Source organism: Chaetodon auriga, chromosome 8 (assembly GCF_051107435.1).
Source record: "Chaetodon auriga isolate fChaAug3 chromosome 8, fChaAug3.hap1, whole genome shotgun sequence".
NCBI lineage: Eukaryota > Metazoa > Chordata > Actinopteri > Chaetodontiformes > Chaetodontidae > Chaetodon > Chaetodon auriga.
In genome coordinates this window covers 15419591-15445930 of record NC_135081.1, presented here as the reverse complement: position 1 = coordinate 15445930, position 26340 = coordinate 15419591, and the positions used below count along the sequence as shown (strand labels likewise).

At 44.0% G+C, this 26340-nt stretch overlaps 1 protein-coding gene across 1 annotated transcript; it reads right to left on the bottom strand.

Moving 5' to 3' along the window:
- Positions 1 to 238: 238 nt before the first annotated feature.
- atp8b2 (ATPase phospholipid transporting 8B2) lies at positions 239 to 20463 on the bottom strand. The gene is made up of 29 exons (XM_076736865.1): positions 20193 to 20463; positions 16851 to 16909; positions 16621 to 16734; positions 16158 to 16256; positions 15908 to 15969; positions 15694 to 15766; positions 15221 to 15291; positions 15037 to 15116; positions 14319 to 14477; positions 14153 to 14241; positions 13727 to 13923; positions 13239 to 13359; positions 12843 to 12930; positions 12369 to 12403; positions 12100 to 12259; positions 11797 to 11985; positions 11057 to 11172; positions 10376 to 10540; positions 9717 to 9828; positions 8041 to 8146; positions 7090 to 7324; positions 6668 to 6851; positions 5664 to 5887; positions 5476 to 5559; positions 4160 to 4405; positions 3885 to 4023; positions 3244 to 3374; positions 1538 to 2146; positions 239 to 1440 (listed from the first exon to the last, which is right to left on the bottom strand). Exons 1-29 carry the CDS (start codon positions 20299 to 20301, stop codon positions 1351 to 1353), a joined length of 4146 nt encoding a protein of 1381 aa, XP_076592980.1. The 5' UTR covers positions 20302 to 20463; the 3' UTR covers positions 239 to 1350.
- Between the last annotated feature and the right edge of the window lie 5877 nt (positions 20464 to 26340).

Below are 26340 nucleotides of genomic sequence, written 5' to 3'. Positions count from 1 at the left end.
TTTTGCAGATCATGTCAGCATTCTGTTGTGTTTTCAGTCCAAGAGCTGCTTTGTTGAAGACTGCAGTACAGGCACAGACCGAGAGCAGGTTTATATCATTCCTCTGGATAGCCTATTTAATTATTATCTCACCCCATTCTGGGTCAGGGGTCAGTGACAGGAGCATTTACAACACAGATGGATGTTGTATTTGATCAAAGGGTCAACAACCAGAAAGAGCTTACGGGACCAGAATTTTGGCATATTAAGGCATGGTTATCCCCAAACACCTTCCCTTTATTCATGGACAAATAAAAATGTAAATCACTTAACTGAAGTGTACAGTGTGTATACAGTATGCTTGAGGATTTGACAAACCACCTTTAAATGTCCATTACTGTCTTTGATTTTGAGTTTCTTTGCACGTTGCCCACGTCCAACGTTAAGTAAGCCAGTGGCAGTTTGTCTGCTTTTCAGACTGTGGTGGTCCAAGACACATCAGAGGTACATGAACATGATTTGACCCTTAGTCAGACCATCAAAAAACAAACAAACAAACAAAAAAAAAACAAAACTTGCAAATAGGAGAAAAACACTGAGAGCTTGCTTTAAGGTGCAACTCAAGTAGGCCATTATAATTATAAAACACATCAATATGATGCAAAAAAGAAATGAAAACTTGAAGTAGAGATATAACAAGTAAAAAATGGATCAATGAGAGAAAAGGACACAAGTTTTGCATCAGTTTTGCAGTGCTGTGTAACTTAAAGTACCGTTCTCACTGAGAACTATAGTGAACACAGAGGCTTGAGGATACTTTTTTGAAAAAAACACTTTCACAGATAATAATGCCTGCACTTCACTGGTTGACAGTCATGTTATTCTGCTGATTCATTCAACTCATTGCTGATTTGGAGAGCTGCTTTATGACTTGGTTGTGAGTGCGGCTAAACCTTCTGAAATAACAAGTGAAAACATCTTTTAGGTAGTTGATGGTAAATTATCTTAACGTCTGTTTCTGCACCTGCTGCTGTCCTTCAGTTATATACCGTAATTACTGTGATTCTGTCAGTCAGTCATCAACACAGTTATCGTATACCATGGGAACATGTCACCACTAAATCCAAATTCATGGCTGGCAATGTCCGTGTCACTAGATGAGCCACATCTTCCTATGATTTGGATGTTCTTGATTTATTACAGAAGTTTCAGTTGGGAAACAGAGAGAAGAGCACTTTTATACGAGTCTGTTTGCTCTCAGTATTTGCACACAACTCATCCTGTATGTGTGTGTAAACATATAATGGACAGCTGGTCCATCACATGTTTGAATGATATCCACAAGTTATTTCTCAATTTATTCTGAATGTTTCATTCAATCTGGCCAGTTTCCTTGGCAGCAGAGGGTGGGCCTGGGCTGTTGGATGCAGCGGTACGAGCTTTCCAACCAAAGAGAGCTTCCTGTTGGACAGAGGAAACGTTAACTGTTACACTTTTAAAGGAGTTCACTCATGCAGATAGTGTGTATAATTTCAGATGTGTCATTGCAGTAGCTCACCTGCACAGTCCCCAGAGTGATGGTCCAGCCTCCAGGTGAGTCTCCCCCATGGGACCTCACTGCTGTGAGGGTGAGATCGCCAGCACTGAGGGCGGGGGCTGAAGCCTGAGGTGTAGCTGCTTCTGAAACTGGTGCTAAAGCTGGTGGGGTTTGTGTGGATGAAGCGACAACAGTCTGTGTATTTCGGGCTGGTGCTGTGCCCGTTTCCTCCTCGATGGGAGTATCCTGTGAGCCGCCCAGGAGAGAGGAGGAGTTTGAGAGCGGCGGAACTGACCCGGAGATGCAACTAGGCGCTGGGCTGCACTCCCCGGAGGCGCTGGGAGGAGTGTGAGTGTGAGTGTGTTTCTTCCTGCGGAGAGTATCTATCCAGCTGGAGCTGTGTCTGGAGGCAAAGGTGGCCAGGGCCAGAGACGAGAGCCTCATGTTCTTCCCTGAGGTGATCAGCTCTCCAAATCCTTCCTGATGGGCGAAGGCGTAGCCTGACCTCCTGGAGCCGCTGCGAGCGCCCAGACGGCCCTCTGACACACTGCCCACCCCACGCCAGGCACTTCCCACGCTACGACCTACAGGCTTTCGCTTCTTCTGCCGCACCAGCTGAGTGTAGCGCACCTGGAGAAGGAACAGAAGAGAGGAAGACAGGTCATAGCTGTTAGTCCATCACAGTCTATTTGAAAGAGCGCGTCATCATTAGTTCAAACCGACACTCACACACCGTCAGCGGTGGACTTATTTGGGTGTGTTACACACTAGAAGTATTTAATGACAAGACTACATATGAGGCTTTACAGAACATACACAACCGATAAGTTATTGTTTGACCAGCTGAGACTCCAGGAAGTCACTGTGACTTGCTGAGAAACAGTCCAGCACATAACCCTGTGTAACCCTGCAACTTGTTTTTACACGTCAGTTTTTGTAGAGGTTAAACAAACAAGACACAACTTCAGACTGAGCTGTTTGGCCCTGTTCCTACTTTTTGTGCTAAGCTAAGCTAATGAGCGTCCCAATTATTGTTTTAAGGCTCCTAAATTCATTTATTTTTCCACTGATTACTTTTTTCTCTTTTGTCACACTACTATTTGTTTCACACCTATATATAACTGAGCACTTCAGCTGTTGGTCGAACTTTCTTTGCCACTTTTCTACCTGATCCTTAATCTCATCCAAGCTCTTTGTGCTCTACAACTCAACTTTATCCCCAGTGTAGCAAACAACAATAGGGACCAAAGAGAATCCCCTACAAACAAATCAAAAACGGAAATTCTTCACACCACCCTGTTTGTGGCTTTGGTTGGATGCCCAGCTCGCTTGAGATACACAGAAACGCGCCCACACACACACACACACACACACACACACACACACACACACACACACACTGGTCTTATATTAATGTACTAAAAGCAATTTGTGTCATTAGGCTGCACTGATCGAGTCAATATTTGCAGAGTATTTGCAGTGCAGGACGCTAGTGAACAGTACGCCTGAACTTAACATTGCACACCACACACACACACACACACACACACACACACACACACACACACACACACACTCAAATGAACAGTTTGTATGCCTGCAGTTAATCATTGGCTGAGATCAGGTTCAGACTGACCTGCTGGGAAGACGTGACACTGACACATGTTGCAATAAAGAAGATGGACACATCAGCATCAGAAACGTTGTGTTTGTGTATGTTTTCTCACCGTGTCTGAGAGCTGAGGTTTGAGGTCCACCTTGAGGAAGCGAAATGCCAAAACTGGAACTATGCAAATTGCTGTCGCCAGTGCAATAGTTAACCACACGACTGGTTGCAATAATGTGCTCTGGGCACTACCTGTACTCACAAACACACATTACACATACACAAACGTGAGCACACACATATGAGCAAATATATTTTACTGGTGATGATCTCACTGGTGGTGTACAGTAAACTTGACTCAGTTTGTTTGTGTGCAGGCTATACATTTATAAATGTGTCTAGGTTTAAGTGGACAACCAATATGTTCTCATCAGATTTTGGTTTATCATATATAGCAGCAGTTAGCAGTCTATAAATGTTTTACTTGTTGCATTTTTATGCGTACTTTAACAAATTCATTCAGGCTTAATATACTTTTGTTCTAAATCACACTTGAGACTATTTTTTTGACAAGTTTTTGAGACAAAATTAAGAAAATTCTATTTTTCTTAGATTTGTTATTTCATTCTGCAATACCTATACTGATATCAGCCACAAAATTTATATTTTTATCAGCCTCTAGCGTGTGTGTGTGTGTGTGTGTGTGTGTGTGTGTGTCTGTCTGTCTGTCTGACAGACAAATACAGAGAACAGGAGACTGACCGACAAAGTGGAAGTGGTTGGGAAAGATCCTGAAGAGGGTCTGACTGTGCAGAGCAAACATAATGGCGAAGTAGGAGCCCACAGAGCCCCACACAAACACATGGTTGATGAGTGTCCAGAAGCCTGTGTCAAGAGCGATCTGCATAATCACACAGAGATACACATGCAAAGAACAGCGGAGGTGCACAGTTAATACACAATGATGGAACAGAGAGTGGTTAACTACAGAGGTTGCCCACTGTGAGGAAAGCTGATTCCATTCTGGCCTCACTCACTTGTACACTGACCACAATGACTAGGGCTGTTGCTGTGGTGACTGCGAAGGTCTGGTAGTCAGCGAGGGGCACACCAGTGCTCTGAGTGGCGTCGGACAGGACGGCGCAGGGGACAAAAAAGAGCACCACTGATGTGTAGATGCCCTGGGCGATGCAGATGAAGAACTCTCTCTTGTTGAAAAGGAGGTTAAGCTGGCCAGGCTCATACAGTTTAGGATACTCCAGACTCCTCTGGTCAGGAACATCCTACAGTAAGAGTGGAAGTGAGGACATGCATTTACTAAAATAACACTGCACAGTTATGTTGTGGTTATAATGACAGAAATGAACTGGAATTGTTATTTTTCATTAAAGTAATTATCTATATTTTATCCTGTAAATGCAAGAGTCTACAGCCATACTAGCAGCTGTGTGAGGCGACACTTAGACACAATGGTCCTTTGAGGTAACGTCAGCATGCTAACATACTCACAATGACAATGCTAACATGGTCTAATGTCTGCTGTGTTAGTTTAGTGTGTTAACATGCCAAGATTTGCTAATTAGTAGCAGACACAAAGTGTGGCTGAGGCTGTCATTAGATAGAACAAGAGGAAAAGTTAATGGATCATTAAAGTTGTCACAATTCATCCTGACGATGAACATCTATAAACTTGATTGGTTCCAAGTCATTTCACTCAACACCACAAATGTCAACCTCATGGTGACATTAGTGATTTCTTGCAGAGGGTGTGCAACCTCCAGCTAATGACAGCGCGCAGGTGAGGCTGGGACTTTACAAAAAAGGTAGCGACAGGTGCCAGACCATAAGCAGCATGCATCCAAGAGAAAGCTATGGAAATGGTGGAGACAAGGCAGAAAAAAGGCAAAACATCACACGGACAGAGGCTTGTTCCAAAATGAGAGTAAATCTGGGGTTGGCTTTCACCCGCTGGGCAACACCGATGGAGAGGATAGGGACAAAGAGTGATATGGAGATGGCCTGTTTTCTGTTGGACAGGTAGGTGGTTAGCTTAGTGAGCTTGCTAAAGTATGTGCCTTTATACCCAGTGAAACTTTCCTACAATAGTAGCTTGCAGTGTACGTGCAAGCAGTGTGATTCTGGTGGTGTTGAGCATGAGGGGAGGGGCCTAGTCTGAATGCATGGTTTACAAACAGCAATGACAAGTCCTGCATAGCATGCCTTTAACCCAATGTTGTAATGGATGATGAAGATTTAAACTGTAACAGAATTCACCAACATTCAAATGTATGAAAACAATACAGCACACACAGTACACATGTGAGCTTTATATGTAGTTATAGTTTGAACAGACCTGGTCAAATATCCCCATGGCCAGCACAGGGAGTGATGTGTAGACAATGTTGTAGAGAGTGATGAAGTACTGATCATACACCGTCTACGAGAGAGAGGAGATGGACACACACAAACACAAAGCGAGAGTCTTGATTACAACTCCCAACCCTTCGATTGATGATACAAAGATGTCCTCGTGACCAATACCTGTGCAGAGAAGCCACAAAAGAAGCCAAACCAGAAGTGCACCATGGTGAAGGCAAAGTTCTTGTAGAAGAAGTAGCAGAGGAAGCGGCACATTCGCAAGTAGGACCAGCGTCCGTGCACCAGCAGGAGGCGCTGTAGGAAGCGGAACTGGGAGAAGGAGTAGTCACTGGACAGCACAGCCTGTATCCCCTCCTGACCTGAGATACCAACTCCGATATGAGCACCTGGAGGAGTGGAGAGAGATGAACACACAGTGTTATTTTTGCCTTTCTTGTAGGGTTTTTGATATGAATTTGTTTCAGTGCTGTGGAGAAAGCATCGTTCAACATTTCAATATAGTTTGCACATTTCCAATTTTTATGCTAAGCTAAGCTAACTGATTCCTGGCAGTAGTAGTAGTAGTACAGAAATTTCATCTCATGCTTGGTAACAAAGAGAATACGCACGTTTCTCAAAATGTCAAACTATTCCTTTAAACTTCACTTTCATTTAAATTCCTTTGCACTTGGTTCGCTCTTATGTGTTAACACTAAACTGATGTCCTTATAGTTAGCTAATAATCCATCAAATCTTTCATTGTAAATTTGATCAAAAAGTGATGATGGGTGTGGTGACATATCAGTCAAGTCAACGCTTCATCTCAAGTTTCTAACTTCCGAATAAGCCAACGGCAAAAGTCATGTTTTTGACATCTTCCCATCAAGTCTAGAGCTGTAAATGTCAATAAACTGCAACGCACTACATTGACAACACCAACCAATGATGAACTAAACTTGATGAGGACATCACGCCGACTGCAACATACATTTCCACATGCCATCGTCACAACTAGTGGATAAACAACTTATACTACCTTTCTGCTGAGAATTTCCATTGCCTCATGGCGGACACAGGCACCCACATGGCTAAACCCTACTTCTCCTTTTGTCTTTCTTCTCCGTCTCAACAATAATCCAGTTACACTTCCTCCTCTCCATCCTCAACATCCTGCCTGCACAACTCACTTTTGATCATGCTAACGTCATTAGCTCCGTCTCCTATAGCCAGAGTGACGGCCTTCTTGTGTTTCTTGATGAGCTCCACCACCTGGGCTTTTTGGAGCGGGGTGACTCTGCAGCAGATCACTGCTTTGCACGCACACGCCGTCAACACAAATTCCATCTCCATGTCTGCCTCAAGTGCATGGGCCTAGCAAAGAACAAGAGAGAGAGTCAAGGAGTTTTTAACGATACATGGGAGGGGGCTTGAGTTCCAGCTGTGGAAGAAATGCACTTTAAGAAGGAGAATATGTTTTGCTGATGCAAACTACAGATTTCTGGCCACTCTCTATATCCTGACAGTTGACAGTTTAATTCTTCATGGCCACTGCTGGTTTTGTATACATGTATGTGTACAGTATGTGAGTGTGGCGGTGTGTCATTCATACCAGGCTATGACCGTTGATCACAAGGGCAAACTCTCCAGAGATATTGTCCATGAGGTTCGGGGGAGGAGGAGGAGGAGGGCACTGCAGCTGTTTCCCTCCTCCTCCTGTACCGTCTCCCTCTTGTCCTTCCCTGAACCCGTTCCCCATGAAACACGCCTCTCCCCATCCCTCCATTCCCTCCTCCTTGCCTCCATCTCTGGTTCGTGACAGCTCGATCATCCTATCCCTCGCCCTCCTGGAGAGGAAGACAAAATCAACATCAACAGGGCTCCTCCACGCATCTCATTAGTAGGAGGTGTTGCCCGGTCATTCCTGTAGCACTATGAGCTCATCAAGGTAACTTCCACGCTACTCGTGTTGTAATAGCAACAAAGTTAACTCAGCTTCACTCAACACTTTCTTGTAAATCACACAAGTTACGGGAACAGTAGTTTGCAACGTTCAGACCAAGCAAACTTTGAAGAGCCATGTATGATGTGTAGAAGAAGTCGCAAGACCATCAATTGATACCGTGGCAAATACCCACTGAATTCATTATGGAGAAAAAAAAAAACAATTATATTTTTTATGAGCAAAGAAAATGTTTGTGTCAGCAGCAATTTCACTTGTTTCAGTGAAAATCTTAACAAGGCGTGAACTAACTTGAAAATTAACAAATTGACACCTTTTGGAAGAGTAAATTTCTGTAACTTCCTGGTTTTTGTTGTGTTGATTTAACTGTACTGGCTAAATCAAAGTGTGGGTTAAGCACCAGATATTGTTCAGTAACACTTGGTTAGAACACTGTGTCACCACACCTACTCACTCCAGTCATGCATACACTTCTTTATTTCTTTTTAACCAACACCTGCCTTCTGTCTTTTTTGGTCAGTGTGGATTCCACAGTGTAGAGAACAGAGACACCGACAGCCATCCAGACAGACAGACAGACAGACAGGCAGACAGACTGACCTGAGCTCCTGCCGTACACTCTGCACAGTGTGTCCACTGATGATGAACACCTCTGTCATATCGTCTGTCAGCATCTTGCAGGAGTAACCTATATTGACAGCCGTCTCTGTGTGAGAGAAGGAGAAAGTAACTGGTTAGGATTTCATTTAAAGGCATCAACGCATTTAGAACCCCTAAGACCTTCAGGGAGGCTGGTCCAGAGTTTGGAGGGTAATTAACAAAGACTGCCTCTCTGTGCCTTTTCGTTCCGGCCTCAGGAACAATCAAGAGTCTGAGGATCTCAGCGACCTAACAGGCACGTGTGTCTTAACCATGTCAGACATATAAGATAGAGACAAATCCATTCAGTGATTTAAAAAACAATAAAGAATTTCAAATTGAATTCTGTGACAGACAGGTAACCAATGTAAAGATTTTAAGATTGGTCTAATGTGGGCTCTCTGTCTGGTTTTCATCAGAACACATGCCACTTCGTTCTGTAACTGACCAATAGCTTTCTTAGACACACCAGACAGACGAGCATTACAGTCGTCCAGAATGCTGGAGATAAAAGCATGACTCACTTTTCTATGTCTGGGAAAGGGGGAGAGAAACGGTCTGACTATGGCAAAATTCCCTAAATGACACTTTGGTCATATTTCTAATGTGACATTCAAATTTTAGGTCAGAGTCAAAGATAACACCAAGGTTTTTGACCTGTTCCTTGATCCCTTGTGCAAGTAAATTTAGGTGTTCAGACAGTTTCTTTCTCTCAGTTTTTACACCAACAACAAGGATCTTAGTTTTGTCTTGATTTAGCAGAAGGAAGTTCTGAGTCATCAACAAGCTGAGGTCAGAGATGCGTGTAATTAAGCTGTTGATAGAACTGTAATCGTTTGAGCTTACAGACATATATAGCTGGGTATCGTCTGCATAATTATGAAAATTGATGTTACAATTTCTAATAATGTTGCCAAGTGGCAACATAAAGAGACTGAAAAGAACTGGACCTATGATAGAGCCCTGTGGGATACCACATGTCAGGTCTATTTTATTAGAGGAGTGATCATCCGTGGCCACATTGATGTTGATTAGTAAAGTGAACCATTTAAGAGCCGTGCCAGACAACCCAGTGTTCAGGTCTGTCCAGCAGAATATTGTGATCAGCAGTATCAAATGCAGCACTGAGATCTAACAGGACCAGCACAGACAGCTTTTTCTCATCACAGTTCATTGTGCGTAGTGTATTTGGATTTTGGAGTAATAGTGTGGTTCATCGTCCATCCTTTTCTTAGTGATGTTTGCTCTGATGGCTGCAATCTTATCTCTAAAATAGGCACAGAGTTCATTGTATCTTTTAGGTATCTTTAATAATATTTAAGAAAAGTGATACCTTCTCCTACAAAATGACTGGCAGGAGAAAAAACTGTTTCCTACAGCTACCCTGATGAAGGCTAACAATGAATACAAAATCACTGTCATCTTGTTATTCTTGCCAGAATTCTACTAAATTTCCAGTGTGTTTGTGGGAGATTTGTTCACAGTGTTCACACAGTACGCACAGTAGATGGCATGCTGAGTTACCCTTTAGTGTGCCCCCACCATCACTATATAAGAATAACATCTTCATTTGTTTGGTTCTTTGCAAATGATAGTGCTTTTTGAAGAACTGCATTGAAGATCTGACGGTGTCTCACCCTGCTTGTCTCCAGTGAGAACCCAGATCTTAATGTTAGCCAGAGAGAGGACAGCAATGGTCTCTGGGACGCCCTCCTGCAGCTTGTCCTCTATAGCTGTGGCACCCAGGAGCTGGACACACAGGCAGACAGACAGAAACACACATGGACGGAAACACACACACACACACACACACACACACACACACACACACACACACACACACACACACACACACACACATACACACACGTACACACACACACGAGTACACACAAATTCATTGTCATACTAGCAGGAAATTTAAGGAGAACATAAAAGTAATTTGTATGTTATGACTTGAAATGGCTCACCATCAGTTTCGCTCATTAAATCAAGTATCGATTTAACATCGTCTACTGAGAAGATCTGACAGTGTTGTTTGGGTAAAGTAAAAGACAGGAATTTCCCCTCACCAGTTTGAGTCTGGATGATACATTCAGTTCAACTTACTGTGAGTTCCCTTTTCTAAAGTGTTATTTTTGTTCGTTTGCGGAAGGAACCCTGCATAAATTGAGTGAGAAAGTAATCGCTTAATGTTCCACATATATGAAAATGAAAGTCAGACACTCACACACCACTGCACGCTACTGCACACAACTGCACAAATGGATGCACACTCTCAGACCAAGTCACTAACCATCATGTCTTGTTCTATCTCCTCGTAAGCGGCTGCCAGTCGGTCCTCTCTGCAGTTGGTGGCCTTGTCAGCGCAGCGGTGGCTCTCTGACCACGCCTCCCACTCGTCCTCTGACAGGTCCCTGTAAGCCAGCGCCAGCGTCCGCAAGCCATCTGCTGCGTACTCCTACAACCAAATCCACAGTAATACATGCAGACATGTACAAACATATACACACACTCTCAGGGGTGGAAGGAGTACTCAGATCTTTTACTTAAGTAACAAGCAACAATATCACAGTGTAAAAGTAAAAGTACAGAAGTATTAGCATTAAAATAAACTTGAAGTAATTAGTAACTAAAGTGTAAAATCTGTAATATTTGCCTCCAAAATGAGGAAAGAATGAGTCGAAGAATGAAGTAGCAGAAAATGGAAATACTCAAGTACTAGTACCTCAAAATTGTACTTGAGCACAGTACTTAAGTAAATGCACCACTGTACATTCTGACATGAGGAGAAACAAAGTAGTGGGGTGTACTCCAATCCACTGTCACTGCATCTTCAGGTCTCGGTGATATATGTGATGCCGAGTAAAGATATTGCAACAGTTTTCAAGTTTGAAGACACTAGATGGCAGTATTGCTGCATCCATCCATCCGTCCATGAGTCCATGAGTTACTGTGCTTGAGTGTGTTTACTCACATTGAGGTGGTCTGAGGTGATATTCATCAGTTCCTGGTTACAGGGGTGGAGTCTCTCCAGCAGCACAGTGTCGGCTCCTTTACAGTACAGACGGATCCTGCCCTCTGGGTTACGCACTGAGTAGAAATGACAGAGTGTAATGAAGACTAAATACTCCGAGGAACTCCTCCATCACCTTCTGATAACCAGGCTCCTCTTCAACAGATGTCATTCCCACATGCAGGCTGTCTGTCTGAATACCGTTTGGCACTGATGTATCAGTGCGTGCTCAGAGCCTCGGGCTCCAGCTGCTCTGTTGCAAGATCAAAGTTGTTGCTAAAGAAAAAGTGATTTATAACCTGTCCTTTCTGGGCAGCTTTCCAGCACCTCAAAAGGAGACCAATCACAGGAAGAGAGAAATCTCACTGAGGGGTGAAATGTAAACTATGACTAATGGCCTGTTTTCTGCCAGTCTGTAGAAGTGCGGATCATTATTTGAATACATTATTATGATTTAAACATAAAAAGCTCAATTGATCGGATTTAACAGCTGTTGTTGTATTAAGAGTATAAGAGTGTAAAAAGTCCAAGATCCCAGATTCCAGAAGTGATGTTCGATTTTGGCTTATCATCGCTATCTTTGTTGCATTATGACAAGTGAAAATTCTTCTGAATCCAATTACTTCTATATACTTCACCCACGATTCTATTGTTTAAAACTAATTCCCTACTAATTATAAACTGAAAATGACGGCACACACCTATAACTGACATCCTCTTGCGTATGTTGTTGAAGTCCAGTATGGCGAGCAGAGTGTACGTGACGGGTCGTCCCATCTCTGTGGTGGTTATCGTCCCAGGTGTTCGGGAACGAAACACGAAGCCGAAGTTTCGAGCCGCTGTCACTAGAGCGCCCTCATCTGGGGACTGAGCCTTATAAACCAGCTCTCCTGGTGAGACATGTTAAAATTAAAAGACAATAAATAACAGACGAGTGGTGCGTCAGTGTCAATGTGCGCTGCCGTTCAGCCTCCCTTATTCCCCTCTGCCCATCTCTTGCTCACCCTCGCTTTTCTCCTCACTCATGACGGTGTGACAGAGGGACAGCAGGCGGAAGAACTCGTGAGTGTGTGAGTCTCCCACTTTGACTGATTCCAGCAGGGTGTCATCATAGAAACAGAAGCCCGGGTCCGCCAGGGGGTTGAAGGGAGTGAAGTCCAATCTCTGAGGATAAAGGAAGAGGCAGGGACTCTGTTAACCTTCAGCACATTCATACATGCGTATGGATGTGTATGAATGTGTTTTTCAGTTTAAAAAAAAAATGGCTCTTTACCTTCGGCTGAGGTCCCAGCGGGTCTGTTCCTTCACCTGACAGTAACACAAACAGATGCATGAATCCTTGTTTTGTATTTTTTGTACGTGTGTGTGCATGGTGATTGAGGTTCATTGTTAACAGGTGATAGTATCATGATTGGCTATGAAAGGGGCATCCTCGAAAGGCTCAGCTGTTCACAAGTAAGGATGGAACGAGGTTCACCACTTTGTGAACACATGACTGTATAAAGGATATTACTGCATGGGCAAAACTTTTGTCGGTAAACAAATTATTGCATTCTGTTTTATTCATGTTTTACACAGCGTCCCAGCTTTTTTGGAATTGGGGTTGTAAATGGGAAGGATGAAGAAACAGCTCTCAGTATCATGTCATCCAGTGGCTGACCTCAGTGAAAAACATATAATTGAGTGTGTGTGTGTGTGTGTGTGTGTGTGTGTGTGTGTGTGTGCGTGCGTGCGTGCGTGCACCTACCATAAGTCTGTCCATTGATGGAGCACTTATTGAAGCTCATGATGTTCTGAGTGAGAGTTCCAGTCTTGTCACTGAAAATGTATTCAACCTACAAGAAGCAATTGAAAGGGTAAATCTAAAATTACACAAAGTAATCACTGTAAACTAAAAGTAAGAGTAAAGATATGTTTTAACTTTAACACTGTTGTATTATTATTGGACTAAAAATCTCTTTAAGAGACAAGTGGTTCCATCATTCAGTTACTGCAGAATGTACTGAAAAATGAGTGGAAATGTATTTTTGAAAGAATTTAATTTTAATCACCTGACAATCACAAGCAGAATAGACAATAAACAAGATGCATCATCAATATCACACACACAGACGGTATTTGCTGTCTCAGCGTGAATGCCCACCTGGCCCAGCTCCTCGTTCAGAGTGGTGGTCCTGGCCTCAGCAGCTGTGTTACACTGCGAGCAGAACATCTGCTGGTCCCAGTTAATGAAGTAGCTGTGACCCAGCCTGATCACCTCCACACTGACGCACAGACAGGTGAGAGAGGGACATGGTTACAATAACAGTAGAAAGGTCAAAGGCCGAAGGTTCACTGGCACTGCACCCTGACGACAGCAGACAACACGTTTCTGATATTCAAACCTCCATCTACTCCTGCTCGTCTACACAAGTAACCTTTTGTATTATCTTTGCAAAATCTTGACTCCATGTTTTGGTCTATTTACATTTGCATTTTTATATATTCAGTCACTATGCAGTTGCAGGCTGCTCAGTAATGTGGTGCTTTGGAGACAACAAAGTTGGTGCAAACATCTGTCTGCTGAGATATCAGCATAACTTAATCGCACAGTTAATCTTTTCACAGTACGTCTATTAGTCTTCTCCTCACCTGACATACAGAGAGATAGGCACCACGGTGTTGAGAATGATGACGTAGGACCAGAAGGAGAGGAAGGCAGAGAAGAGGAAGTTGTCAACAGGAGGGTCCCAGGGCAGGTAGCTCTGAAACAGGGAGCCCACCTCTCTCTCCCACACTGCATTACCCACAGCCAGAATCACACCCATACACACCAGGAAGCCAAAGATCTGACAGAAATACACACAGAGAGAAACATTACAGACAGAGTAGGCAAGAGTAAGGTGTCTAAATGGACAATCGGATATCTTGCATTTTGGATCTTGGGTCAGTTGAGTCCAATTTGGGAGAGAATACATTGTTAGAGGAGATATATGAAACTGGATTCAAGCCACTGAGATCAAGCCCTGAAATAGTCACTGTATGAGGCATGAAAGTGAGAGGTTTGAGGTGTCCTACCCAGAGGACCAGAGTGTTCATCAGACGATCGATGCTCGTACGCTTAAACTTGGTGCGACCGCTGTTCTGCATTAGTTTGGTATCTGGTCCTGTGACAAAAAAAAAGGTTAAGTCAGACCTGTGACACACATCACATACGTACCTTCACACAGAAATACACACAGACCTGCGAAGATGACCAGGCCGTAGCAGGCCTCCGTGTTGCGGAGGACACATCCTCGTAGCAGCATGTTCTGGTTGGTCAGGGCGTATTTCTTGTCTCGCCAGTACAGAGTCCCACAGAAACGATCCAGCTTGTTGTTGGGGGGCTCACACACCACCTCACCTTAACACACAAACACACACAAATCTAAACCAGATGCGGTATCACAGATGTCCATCACATCCAGTTACGGCATAAGGTTTATCTTTCTAGCTGCATGACATAGTGCTGAGTTGATCATCCCCATGACATCATTCCATTGCCATACACACAAACACACACCCAAAGGCTAAACCACACACCTTTAGTAAGTTGATATGAGGCAAAGTGGGGGTTGATTTGCTGCAGTAATGCATTTTCCTGAGCAGGTGAGGAGTGTGTGTGTGTGTGTGTGTGTGTGGGCGCGCTGTGCTGACACAGAAGTCTTTCGTTGCGTGTACTCGTGGGCGGGTGATGATAGGCTGTCGTTCAATGCTGGCAGGGGAGGGCAGAAAGTGTGTGTGTGTGCGTGTGCGTGTTTTGCGTGTATCTTTTTGTTTGTGTGGATAGGTGTGAAGGTGGATAACATTTCTGTTAAGCGCTCAGACGCAGACTGAAAAACAGTCGACCTTTCGATTATCAAGAAAGGAAGACGCACCAAACCAGAAACCGAGAGAAGAAGATGAGTTTTCTCAAATCTCACCGTCGAACGAAGCTAAGTTGTTCTGGTCTCCAAGTTCAGATGTCACTGAGACCGACTGACGCACCTTCATATTGGTCTCTCTGCAAGATAACACAGCACACAGCAATTTCAATGCAGTGTCCTGTTGCTTCTGCAGATTGTGAGGTACTGTGAGTCGATGGTATGGTGTGGTGTGTTTTCTGACCCGTCCAGCTCGGCTGTCTCGATGTAACAGAGCCCGTGAGGTTCACTGCTGGACAACAGGAGCAGGTCAGCCTGAAAATAGATACAATAGCTGAGGTTAGCATCCACTGCATGCCAGTGACAGCACAGGAACAGAATTAGTAAGGCCCAGGCGACACAGTGACGATAAAATATGCATCTGGAAACAAATTAGTAATTAACAGTGGTAGCTAGTGCCCCTTATGAAAGCACATACTGTTCTGAAATACGTTCAGTATTATAGAATTGGTCTGAAATACAGTATAAACAGTCATCATGACCACATGCATATATGAAATGACTTGTGACTTGCAGGCTGAACCCTGAGCAGTCCACCACTACGCTGATAGATAAAATCTTAAAAAGTCTTAATTAAAATGGGCCCTGCAAGAGTACAGAGTGTTTGTGTTTGTGTATGTGTGGTGATGATTATCACGGTATTAGACACACACTTACTGCCACAAACTGGTTGTTTTCCAGTTTAATGATATCACCCACTCGAACATTCATCCACTTTTCATTCTGTAGCCTGAAACAGGGAAACAGATAAAGTAAAGAGAGATAAAAGGAAGAAAAGGGATTAAATGTGAATACTTAATTTTATAATTAGCAGATTTAGTTTAGGAAGCAGAAGCTGGTTAATGCTTAGTTGACAAGACAGAAGACTCACGAGCCACGGATGAGGACCTGAGACTGGCGGTTGTTCACTTGGTTGTCGCTCTTGTGACGAAACTGCAGGAGACAAAGATCATTGTGAGCTTTGCAGGAACTGAGTCGAGCTCACCATATTTAAGAAGCCACGTTCAAAGCAGTGTCTGCTAGAAATAATCCTCGTACTGTATTGCACTGTAATGTTATCCTGCCACAAGCAAGATTACGTAGCAAAAAAACCAACCAACCAAAAACCAAAACATGCTCACATAGTCATCTGTGGCATCCTTTACCGCAGTGATGCACAGCACCAGAGCTAAAGGCACAATGGTGGTGAACCAGGAGAGGGAGGAGATCTGAGGTATTAACTGGACAGAGACAGAGAGAAGGGTGATTTACAGATTGAATAGAGACACAAAGGCAGTGTGCAATTCAGAGACAGCTACATCTGACCCTAGCCACACAGCAGGTCGCTGAGCTCCTTCAGAACCTGAATGTACCACACTGTGTGTTCAGGTGCTGGTAAGATGGTTCCAAGCAGGCAGGTACAAAGGTTCCTCTTTTAAGTCAGCACGTGTTCACTGACTGATGAATAACTTTGGAGATGTAAACCAGGAACTCTTCAGCCTTTGACACTGCGGCTGCACCCACACACAGAGACAAAAATGCACAGCTATCTCTCCGCCTCTCTGCATCCCTCTTTTCCATCCCTCCTTCACCTCCTTTCCTCACCTGCAGTATGAGCAGGAAAAGGAAGTAGGTGTTGGCTACTTCCTGGAACTGCTCAAACAAGTTGACGGGCAGGAAGGTGATGATGTTGTACTTGGATGTCATAATGCAGTTACTCTGGATGAGAAAAAAAGAGGACATTTCGGTTGAAGTGTTTCAAAGATTAAAATGTTCTCTCATCTTTAATGACAGAGTCCATATTTTGGAACGTGTACGGGAGAAAACCGTCTTACCGCATACTGAAACTTTTCATTGTACTCTCTGTCATTGGCTCTGACCCTCCTCTCCTCCTCTGCAGAAACGCAGGACACGAAATGAGTCATAAGAGGATGATATCACAACAAAGAAATACAGAAAGCACTCAAATTGCCGCATCTCTGTCTGTCAAAGTGCATGAAAGGACCAAGCAACCATCAATATCAGTATAGAGAAAGAGAGAGAAGGAGACAACGGTCCGCTATGTTTGTGCATTTATTTAGAAATCAATGAAGTCGGTGAGTCTGCTGGAGGTTGTTTGAGTAGACACAATCATTCTCACATACACACACACACAGGAACTAATTATCAGACCAATTACCTGTTATCTTTAATTAACTGTTGCCTCTGTCTCTTAATGACTGAATGTGCAATCTGGGCCAGATATGCAACACATAACCACAGAAGAGTGTGTGCATCTGTCACTCCATAGCAGCACTGGGACCCAGTACAGGTAGTCGCATATGAAGCATTACATCCATTACACTTATGGTCAGACTTAAATCTCTGGAGGACAAAAACTAAACTGTGAAATTTCCCTCTCTTGTCCTCGAGCTGCTGTAGTCCCCCCCTCCTGACCCTGCTCTTTATCCTCTCGCTGTTTTTAGGTTTCTGTTTATGCTGATGCCAAGTAGTTTGGGAGTTCCCCTCCTCCTCCATCAAGCCTGTCTCCTCTAATATTGATGAGGCTGCTTTTTAAATGAAATGACTGGCCTTTTCTGCACAGAGCTGCACACAGTTCACATGCACACACACACACACACGCGCAGGGATATAAAATTCAGGGCCAAAGCATATGTTCTGCACAGAGACACTGTCGCTCTGAAACCACAAAGTCTCTAACACACTTTTGAATGATGACTGAAAGGCAAAGAGGCGCCACAGGAAGGGACATCACACGGCAAAGGCCATTACAATCACATGCACACACATAAACAAAGACCTGCGGTTTCCTGTGTTTCTGCAGCAGTGTGAAGCCCCGTCTTACAGCCCTTAACATCTGCTGTATTTAGCTTCACCAGACAAACACAGGCCAGTTAAAGAGACGCCATCAGAGATCCTCTTTGTTGTCGGGTTATAAGACAGATTTGATGCGGCAGGTGAGCTCCAGTCGACTGCAGACCAGCTGGACTGTTGTCACAGTGGATTTAGTCAAGTTAGAAAATACAAAGTATTTACCATCTTCCCCTAGTTACGGTCAGATGCTAACATTTAAGGACACTATAAAGGGATTGCTTCAATAGCATAGATGTGACAAAATCAAATTCAAATCATCTCACCATGTACTGTACACCATAAACAATAACAATATGCCTCTAAAAATAAGTTAAAATATTCTTGTTTTATTGGCAAAAAAATGTTCTTATCCTTTATAACTGTGATGTGGCTGAGTGGTTTCTGCATTCAGAAAAACAAGTTATACATACCTGTTGTAGAGAGTTTTAGGGCATCACTCCACTCCTGTCTATGATGTATGTGAGGTTAAATTGAGTGAAGGCATGTTACAACTGTCAAACTTTGAGTGTATATAAAATGGCAGCATATGGGAATCCAGCTCTGGCCTGGTGGTATTTGATATGTCCTGTCCTCTACACTCTGGTCAGTATATCAGATTTGTCTGATCTTGTAGGTGCACATCATCCAACATCTATTCTGCTGAAACTCTTCCAATCCTGCTCCCCCCTCCCTCCTCTTTCCTTTTCCCTCTGGCACTTCTCCCGTCCACCTGAAGGTCATTATGTTGCTTTCTGGGGCAAGTGTTCACTGGAGAGATCTGTCTGACAGGCAGTGCCAAGGCTGCATAAACACTCCACGAAGAGGGCAAGATGCTTGTGCCTGGTAAGCACCGAGACACTGAGGCTTCCCAGCATCTGATGTCAGGACCAGGCACTCCAGTGCAAGCTGACCAACCCAACCTGGATGCATGAGAATCATTAGCAAACTGCCCATTAAGTGTTTAATGTCTCTGACAGCTTCAAGGGCATTAGGAGCCCTGACGCAGACTGGATGCTACACAGCAAGTCCATATAAATCTATAAAGCTCCATTACTGAGAAACCGTCAATCGCAGTCTTACTCTGCTGCGAGCATAAGGTTTCCATCAACAACTGAGACATGAAGCAGTACATAAATATTGATTCAAGCTAAAATACTTAATGTCATGCTATCTTACACAGAATGACTAACTGTAGTCTAATCCAAAAGCACTCATTTCTTTCCATCCACCCGCTGTCTCTTTAACAGCCTCCACCCCCGGTGGCCGGACATGTGAGGCGACCTGCCACGGCTCAGAATCTCCTCATGTCTCTGTGAGCCGCACACACTCTCACAGCACAGTGAACGCAGAAGTCATACCAATGATGACCACAGAGCACAGTCAGTCTGACGAATGGGAAAGGCTGTTGTCTTTGCCATGACTAAGCTGGAGTCAGGATCCGACACTGTGCAGAAGTGATCATCACTCACTGTGGCTGATTTAATTAGATGAAAATGGGATAGTGGAATCGTCTGCACTTGTGCTCGTGCGCGTGCATGCACACTCACTCACACACGCACACACACAGTGATCTGATTTGTTGGAAAGCGATGCGAGTGACAACGACAGACTGATGGGCTGGAGGTCAAATGAAGGTGCACATGCAGTGTGAGTCGTGATAGTTAAGCTAAGGAATAAGGATACAGACGAGGCAGTGCAGTGACAGCGCAGGCTGGCGCCTGGAAGATTGATCAGCGTCTCAGGCAGCAGAGACAAGGACATCATCCTACTTATTTACACAAAATTAACAGATAAACTCAGTTGTGTTTTCACATGCACATCCCTCACATGTAAACACAGTCGTAATCAGCAAACAGAGCAATGACTTTGAGTCACATTAGACTTTGTTTTTTCCAAATATTAGGATGGAAATAGAGGAAAAAAGGTGGCACTGAGCCAAAACACTGGTTGGCAGTGGAGAGGTGCAGACTGTTTAAGCATTAGTTAATGTTAATTCCCTGTTAGTAAATGTTGGACAGTGAGAAAGCTCAGTAATTACAATACCAGCAGACGCAAAGTTGTGCAGTACAAAAAGCCACTGAGGTTATGGACATGTAATATGATGAGGTGCACAGTGTAGGCACACATACACAAACACACGGGCCATTAAAAAATGGGGTGAGTGAGATGAAGAAGCAGGAATGAAACCCGGACTCAGTTGGAATGAGGGTGAGAAACGATGTTTATTTGAGACGGAGTTTGTATCAACAAGCTGCTGACGATGATGACAGTAAACGCTCAAAGCTGAATTAACCGCAGCCTCAGCGGTCACACAAAACTCGTACCTGTGCGCTTCTTTTTCGATTTGCCTCCATTTAGTCTTGTCTGTTTCTTTCCTTGCAGGGGAAGAACGATTGGAAACCATTTCTCCGGGAGGTCTTTCAGTACTGTCATCTTGACTTCTCCCACAGTCTAAATTCTCGTTAGACGCGCGCTGTTCCAATGACAGATGACCGCCGCATCTCCGCAAGGACGCGGGGATGAAGCTCCGGTCCCAACTTCGGTAAAGTTGGACTAAGCGCGCACCGTCCCATCCCTGCCTCTCTCCCTTCCCTTAACACACACACACACACACACACACACACACACACACACACACACACACACACACACACTTGGTCGATCCCTTGCTCTACTTTCTCTCCCTCCTGCCGCAGAAACACTGAGGTCATGTTTTTCTCTAATATTGGCAGCAACTTCACGGTTAATCCGTCGCCAGAGACAGGCTCTGATCGATTCAAATGTATATTTATTATAAATATTAAATATGTAGACTCATTTCCACAACCCCTAAATGTTCTAAAGTCTTGCAGCACAAACGCACATCAGCCCTGTTTTATCATTATTTTATCAACTGACGCATCCATGTGCGAGGTCCGCAGCCTGAGTCCGATCCCAAACATAAACACTCCGCTGTAAGCATTACGTAACCACATAAGCGCTGGCGTGATGGCCGTTACCATGGCAACCGCCTCTGCAGGGAGCCCACAGCTGAGCAAGTCGCTGGATGAGGATACTCGGCGCCATTTTGGATCTACGAAGCACGAGCTGATTGGAGCGCGTCTGCGGCGTTTGGAGCCAGAGTGGCTCGTGCAGCAGTCCAGTTTCCTGTGCGTTTAAACGGGAGAAGGTGCACTGCAGTGGGCGGGGCCAGGCAGGTGCCCGAGCACGTGCTGCGCGGTAAGCCTCGTGCCGGTACATTAAAGGTTGGCGACCACACACGCGCGCACACACACACACATGCACACATTTTACATGTATTCTGACCTTCCATTGTGCATGGTGTCTGTGATGAATATATTAACACACACACACACACACACACACACACACACACACACACACACACACAATCCAGAACACTTCACCATCTATCTGATTGGGGTTATGAAGGCAGCCCAGTTAGGGTAATGAAACTGACGGGCACTCCTGAACTTATTCAGGCAGAACAGATTTACATGTCATCGTATGATTGATGAGCCCCCTTAATGTAGCTGCAATGCATCCTTCACGCTAAGGTATCAGAGACTCTGCAATCCAACTCTGTGTGGGCACCTTCAGTAAAGCACAGCCCCATGGGTCCCCTGTGCACTTTGCAATAATATGCATCTTGCATCCAGACTGGGTATTATGAGTCAGATTAAATGTACAACTCAGCATACTGCATGTCTGTTGTCCTCGCTAAGATCTGTTTTGTTAAGTGTTTCTCAGCCCATGTACTAATATCCTTTGTACAATCACGTGTTCACAAAGTAGTGAACCTCGCTCCATCCTCATTTGTGAATGACTGAGCCTTTCCAGGATGCCCCTTGACCCAATCATGATACTATCACCTGTTACCAATGAGCCTGTTTACCTGTAGAATGTTCCAAACAGGTGATTTTGTTGCTCCTGTCCCAACGTGTTTGAAACATTTTGCTGCATCAAATTCAGATTAAGCAGATATTGACAAAAATCAATGATGTTGATGAGGTAAAACGTTAAATATATTGTATATATATTTTTGTTTATATATATACTGTTTTCAATTAGTATATGTCAAACATTATCCCGACTTTTTTGGAGACAGGGTTGCATATATGTGTTTTTATCTTTTCAAAGCTGAAGAAAAAGCAGTAGTAAAGGAGTGTTTTCAGCCATCAACGGTGATTATACTGTCTGGACACCAATACACAGTAAATATATCAGCCTGTATAATACCTATTACAGAGTATTTATTCTAAAACAACGTGTTACTGTGTGTGGATTAAAACATGTGACTGCATTCACGCTTTTGCTCGACATGCTCATAATGCATCCCTGAACACCTCACGACTTGGTTTGGATGTAAGAATCTATCTTCCATACATCCTGTGTACATGTATACCTGTATATCACTAAGAGCACCTGTTCACGCCAGGTAAAAATCAAGACTCTGACAAGCCATGTGAGCTTTCCCCTCAAGGAGATGCTAACCTCCCCAGTTACCTGAAATCACAAGTGACTGGTGTGTTTCGTGTCAGGTACTGACCTGGAGGAGGCCTCTTTCTGAACATCTCCACTCTGCCGGCGTCCTTCTGCTATGGCCCATGGGATTGTCTGCAGAGGAAGTGAAGGACACAGAAGAGAAGAGGCCTTAATTGAGGAGCTGAGGAGTGAGGAAATGAGGAGGACACAGCGGAGAGAAGAAGCGGTCACGACAGAGGAGGTGAAGTGAGGGCCATTTAAACAGATATCCTCTTCTGAAGTGTGAGAGAGAAAGTGCTCAGTGGTTTTTTTAAAAACCAACCCGTGAGTCTGTTTTGTCTTCATTTACTGTCATGTCTCTTTTTTTTTTTTTTGTTTCAGAGTGTGAAAAACATTTATTTGGTCCACAGCAAACAACAGTACACACACACACACACACACACACACACATACACAGCAGACTATCTGTGGTCTGTTAGAGCCATAATGAGCTAATGACATTCAGCAGAGAGCTGCATCAGTCTCTGTGGCACACTGCGTCTGGGGACTGGTGGCTCAGGCCAGATCCACTGTCAGTCTCCTCCTACAGTTAATGAGAGGGAGTAATGCAGCGATATTTCTTCTCTCCCCTCTTCTTCTCACTCCCCCCCCGTGCTTGTCTCCTCTGTTTCCATTTATGCTGACCTGTTAATATTACACACCTCACTGCTTTCACTCTCTGTGTTTTATCTCAGCTAAGTTAAGTAACGTAAGTAAGAAGAGGCAGAAAGATGAGAGATGAGGCTGCAGAGGCGACGCGTTATACACCTTTGTCTTGGGTTTGTAGCACATATTCGGAGGCACAAACAGTGTGGCAGACCAGCTGGAGGCAGCGAGCCTCCGATCAATACTCCTGAGAAAAAGCAGCTCTGCCTCTCTCTGTGCGAGTTGGGCTTATCAGCTTTCAGCTACGGTTTCCAGCATCGTCTCTTGCCCTGTCATACACTCTCCTCTTTTACTGCATGCTCTGTACTCACTTTCTCCACTGTACACCACCTCTTTATCAGTCTAACAGAGACCGTGGAATGAGAGTCGTTTGCCATGTTCTCTCACCTCTCTCCTCAGTCTTTCTCTTGTCACATTCCTACCGCTCTCTCGCTCACCATCTGTGGCCAGCACCTCCTATAACCCTAAAGACCCACAGTGCTGGTATGAAATAAAGCGGGCAACCCGGGGAGCGAGAAACACTAGGGACACACTGAATACCTCAACACCTTTCTTGGCCTCTGGGCAGAATTCATCTCTTTCACTGTAGTGTAATATTCCCATAGAGCTGGTGGTTTATTTTCACAATATTGTTAATCTTCTCAGATAAAAGCTAACACACTGCAGAATAACTCTGGTTGTTCTATACTTCTTGCTCTTAAAAACCACATTCAAAGGTAGGAGGGCTATATAACCCTCTTGTACTTAGGGGAACGGCCATGCGTTGGTCTTTCATTTTGTTTTGTCTCTACGTTTCGTGTCTTCTCAAAGTAATAAAGTGGGTTGAGGGTGAGCTCAAAGTATTTTACAGGCTCCCATCTGACATCTTACAGTAATAAATTCTAATATGTCTTTTGTGATATCTGCTGACATCCTGTTAACACAAACCCCAAGATTAGACTATTGTTACTGTCCGAACCAACGAGCTGAAACGACTTCAGACTAGAATAACTCTAATTCAGTTACACGTATATGCATTTGGCCTGCCCTGACGGCAGGTTGTGTATTTCTTGAGGAGTAATTAAATTACAGGGTTTTTAATCTGCCCTTATACACGATCATATAGATGCTAATATAGTTTCTTGTGGTATCTGCGTGCTTTAAATGAGCAACAAGTTCACTGTAGCTCTCTACAGTTACTTTCATGAGGAAGCAGAGTATAAGACTATGATAAAGTCTAACAAAGTTAAGTCATCCTGTAATTGGCCTGCTCAAAAGGCCGCTGGTACATTTTCTAGAGGAGGAATTAAATTCATAGGGAGGCTGATGTGTATGATAAAGAACACAGGGTGGCCTTCATGTTTACTGTTGTTAATATTTAATAATTTCCAGTGTCGGCTGCGCTCTACATGCTCAACACATCACCTGTCTTCAGCTAGTAATGAAGCAGTGTTCAGAACAGTTGTTGCTTTCCTCTGGTTTATTAATAAATACTGATGCAGTTTTTGTGGTGGCTGCATAACACCCCATTAAAAACCACAAGATTGTATGTAGGTCAGTTAATTTCACAGGGAAGCACAGAGCAACTAACTTAAATGACAGAAGACAAGGACAGAATTCAACCAGTGTGTATAGTGCTGAAATCGAATTACACCCCATGAGCTCTGTTAGACATCCATTAGAGGAAGCGCAGTGCTGTCTGGAGTAAGTACGCCGTCACGACTAACTTTCACTTTGACTTTGAGAAAAGGTTTTGACTCCTGCCAGACTACAATAACTTCTCTATATGAAATCCCCTGAAACTAAGAAGTGTATCTACTGGAAGAAGTGAGCCGCTTCAGTGTAAATCATGTTCTGGTGCAGCAGCTTGTCTGAACACCAGCCGACACACATCAATACTTTGAGCTGATAAAGTGAGACTGCAGAGCGGACTGGCCATACATGATGGGGGCAGCCGAGCGCAAACACAAACAGCTCTGAAACACAAACCTACCTTTACAAGTTGCCGTTATGAACACCCTAGGGTCCTTGTGTAGACATCCTCGCTGCTCCTCCCGCCGAGGTCATGATGAGGTTCCGGGCTTGAATCTGGCGGACTGGCCCGTAATGAGATGGGAGGGTGAAGCAGGAGCCCGGGATGCGCTGGAGGCACCGTGTCGAGGTGAGGGAGAGTTTGGCTTCGGCCAGAGGAGAGGAGGGAGGAGCAGGAGGAGGGAGGGAGGGGAGGAGGGACTGTACCTCCTTCACCTTCTCCACCTCCATCTGCACCTCCTGCATTCCGGACCTTAACGCGCATGAGGGTCTGACAGCGCTCTGATTCACTGGAGGCGTTTTGTGAGTGTTAACACTTTGAAAGCACAACCTTTTAAGGCTTTTATTGATTTAAACATCTTTGTTATCTACACATTAAAGTCTTTGCTGCTTTAACAGCCCGAACACACACTTTAGTTATCGATAACCGTGTGCCTTTTTTCTCTTTGGTGTCATACCGCCCTCTGCTGCTCTGTCAGCATTATCCGCTCCAACATCTGCTCACTGCTCAAGGACGCAACATCTGCATTACGCCTTAAAAAAAAAAAAAAAAAAAAAGTACTGTAACATTGCTATGGGAATCTACACTGCATCTGTAGATTGAACAGTATGAAGATAAACACATGTTATTATAATAGTAATAATAGGTCTTTCATAAAGGGATAAAAATGTGAATGAATTTCATTGTTTTAAAGATTAAAGCCAACAAAGATGGTATTTTGTCAAAAGTTTAAGTATGTTTAAGACATTCAAGCATGCAGCTCATAGACACCTACCAAATTTCAAATTCTGTTATTGTTTTCAAATAATGTAGCGTGCAGAGATATGCTCACATATAACACAGCCCTTCTCTCCATCTCTGGCTGGAGGCATGAAATCTCATATAAAGCAGCACATTCTCCAGAGCATCATTTCTGTGTATGGCAGAAATGTTAATTAAGGAGCTGCAGAGCAACAAACAAGTGTTCAGGGAGAAATCTGCTGGTTTTGCAGTGTTCTCATATTTTAATGGTGATGATAATTAGACAGTAGTCTTACTGTACCTGAAACCCTCTGCACTCCCACATGTCCAGGATGTGGAAGGCCTTGACATCAGCTTGCGTTGAGGGGGAGGCCACAGCTTCCACCCACAGGCAGACTGATGACGAACAAGCTGAGCCTGACAGTGAGACTGTGTCCCAAAGCAGGGAGCCTGCATTTCTACACCGAGTATGTCATTATGGATTAACCAGACTGTCCCATTTCAAAGGTTTCTTCTTGTGCAGCTCACAA

Bases quoted from the DNA above. Each gene is read 5' to 3' on its own strand.
- atp8b2 (XM_076736865.1), bottom strand. From the start codon at position 20,301: ATGACAGTACTGAAAGACCTCCCGGAGAAATGGTTTCCAATCGTTCTT. The intron at 15,970-16,157 runs GTGAGCATGTTT...TGTCTCCTGCAG, and splicing joins AGGATGCCACAGATGACTAT to TTTCGTCACAAGAGCGACAA. The intron at 12,260-12,368 runs GTAAAGAGCCAT...CTTTATCCTCAG, and splicing joins CGCTGGGACCTCAGCCGAAG to AGATTGGACTTCACTCCCTT.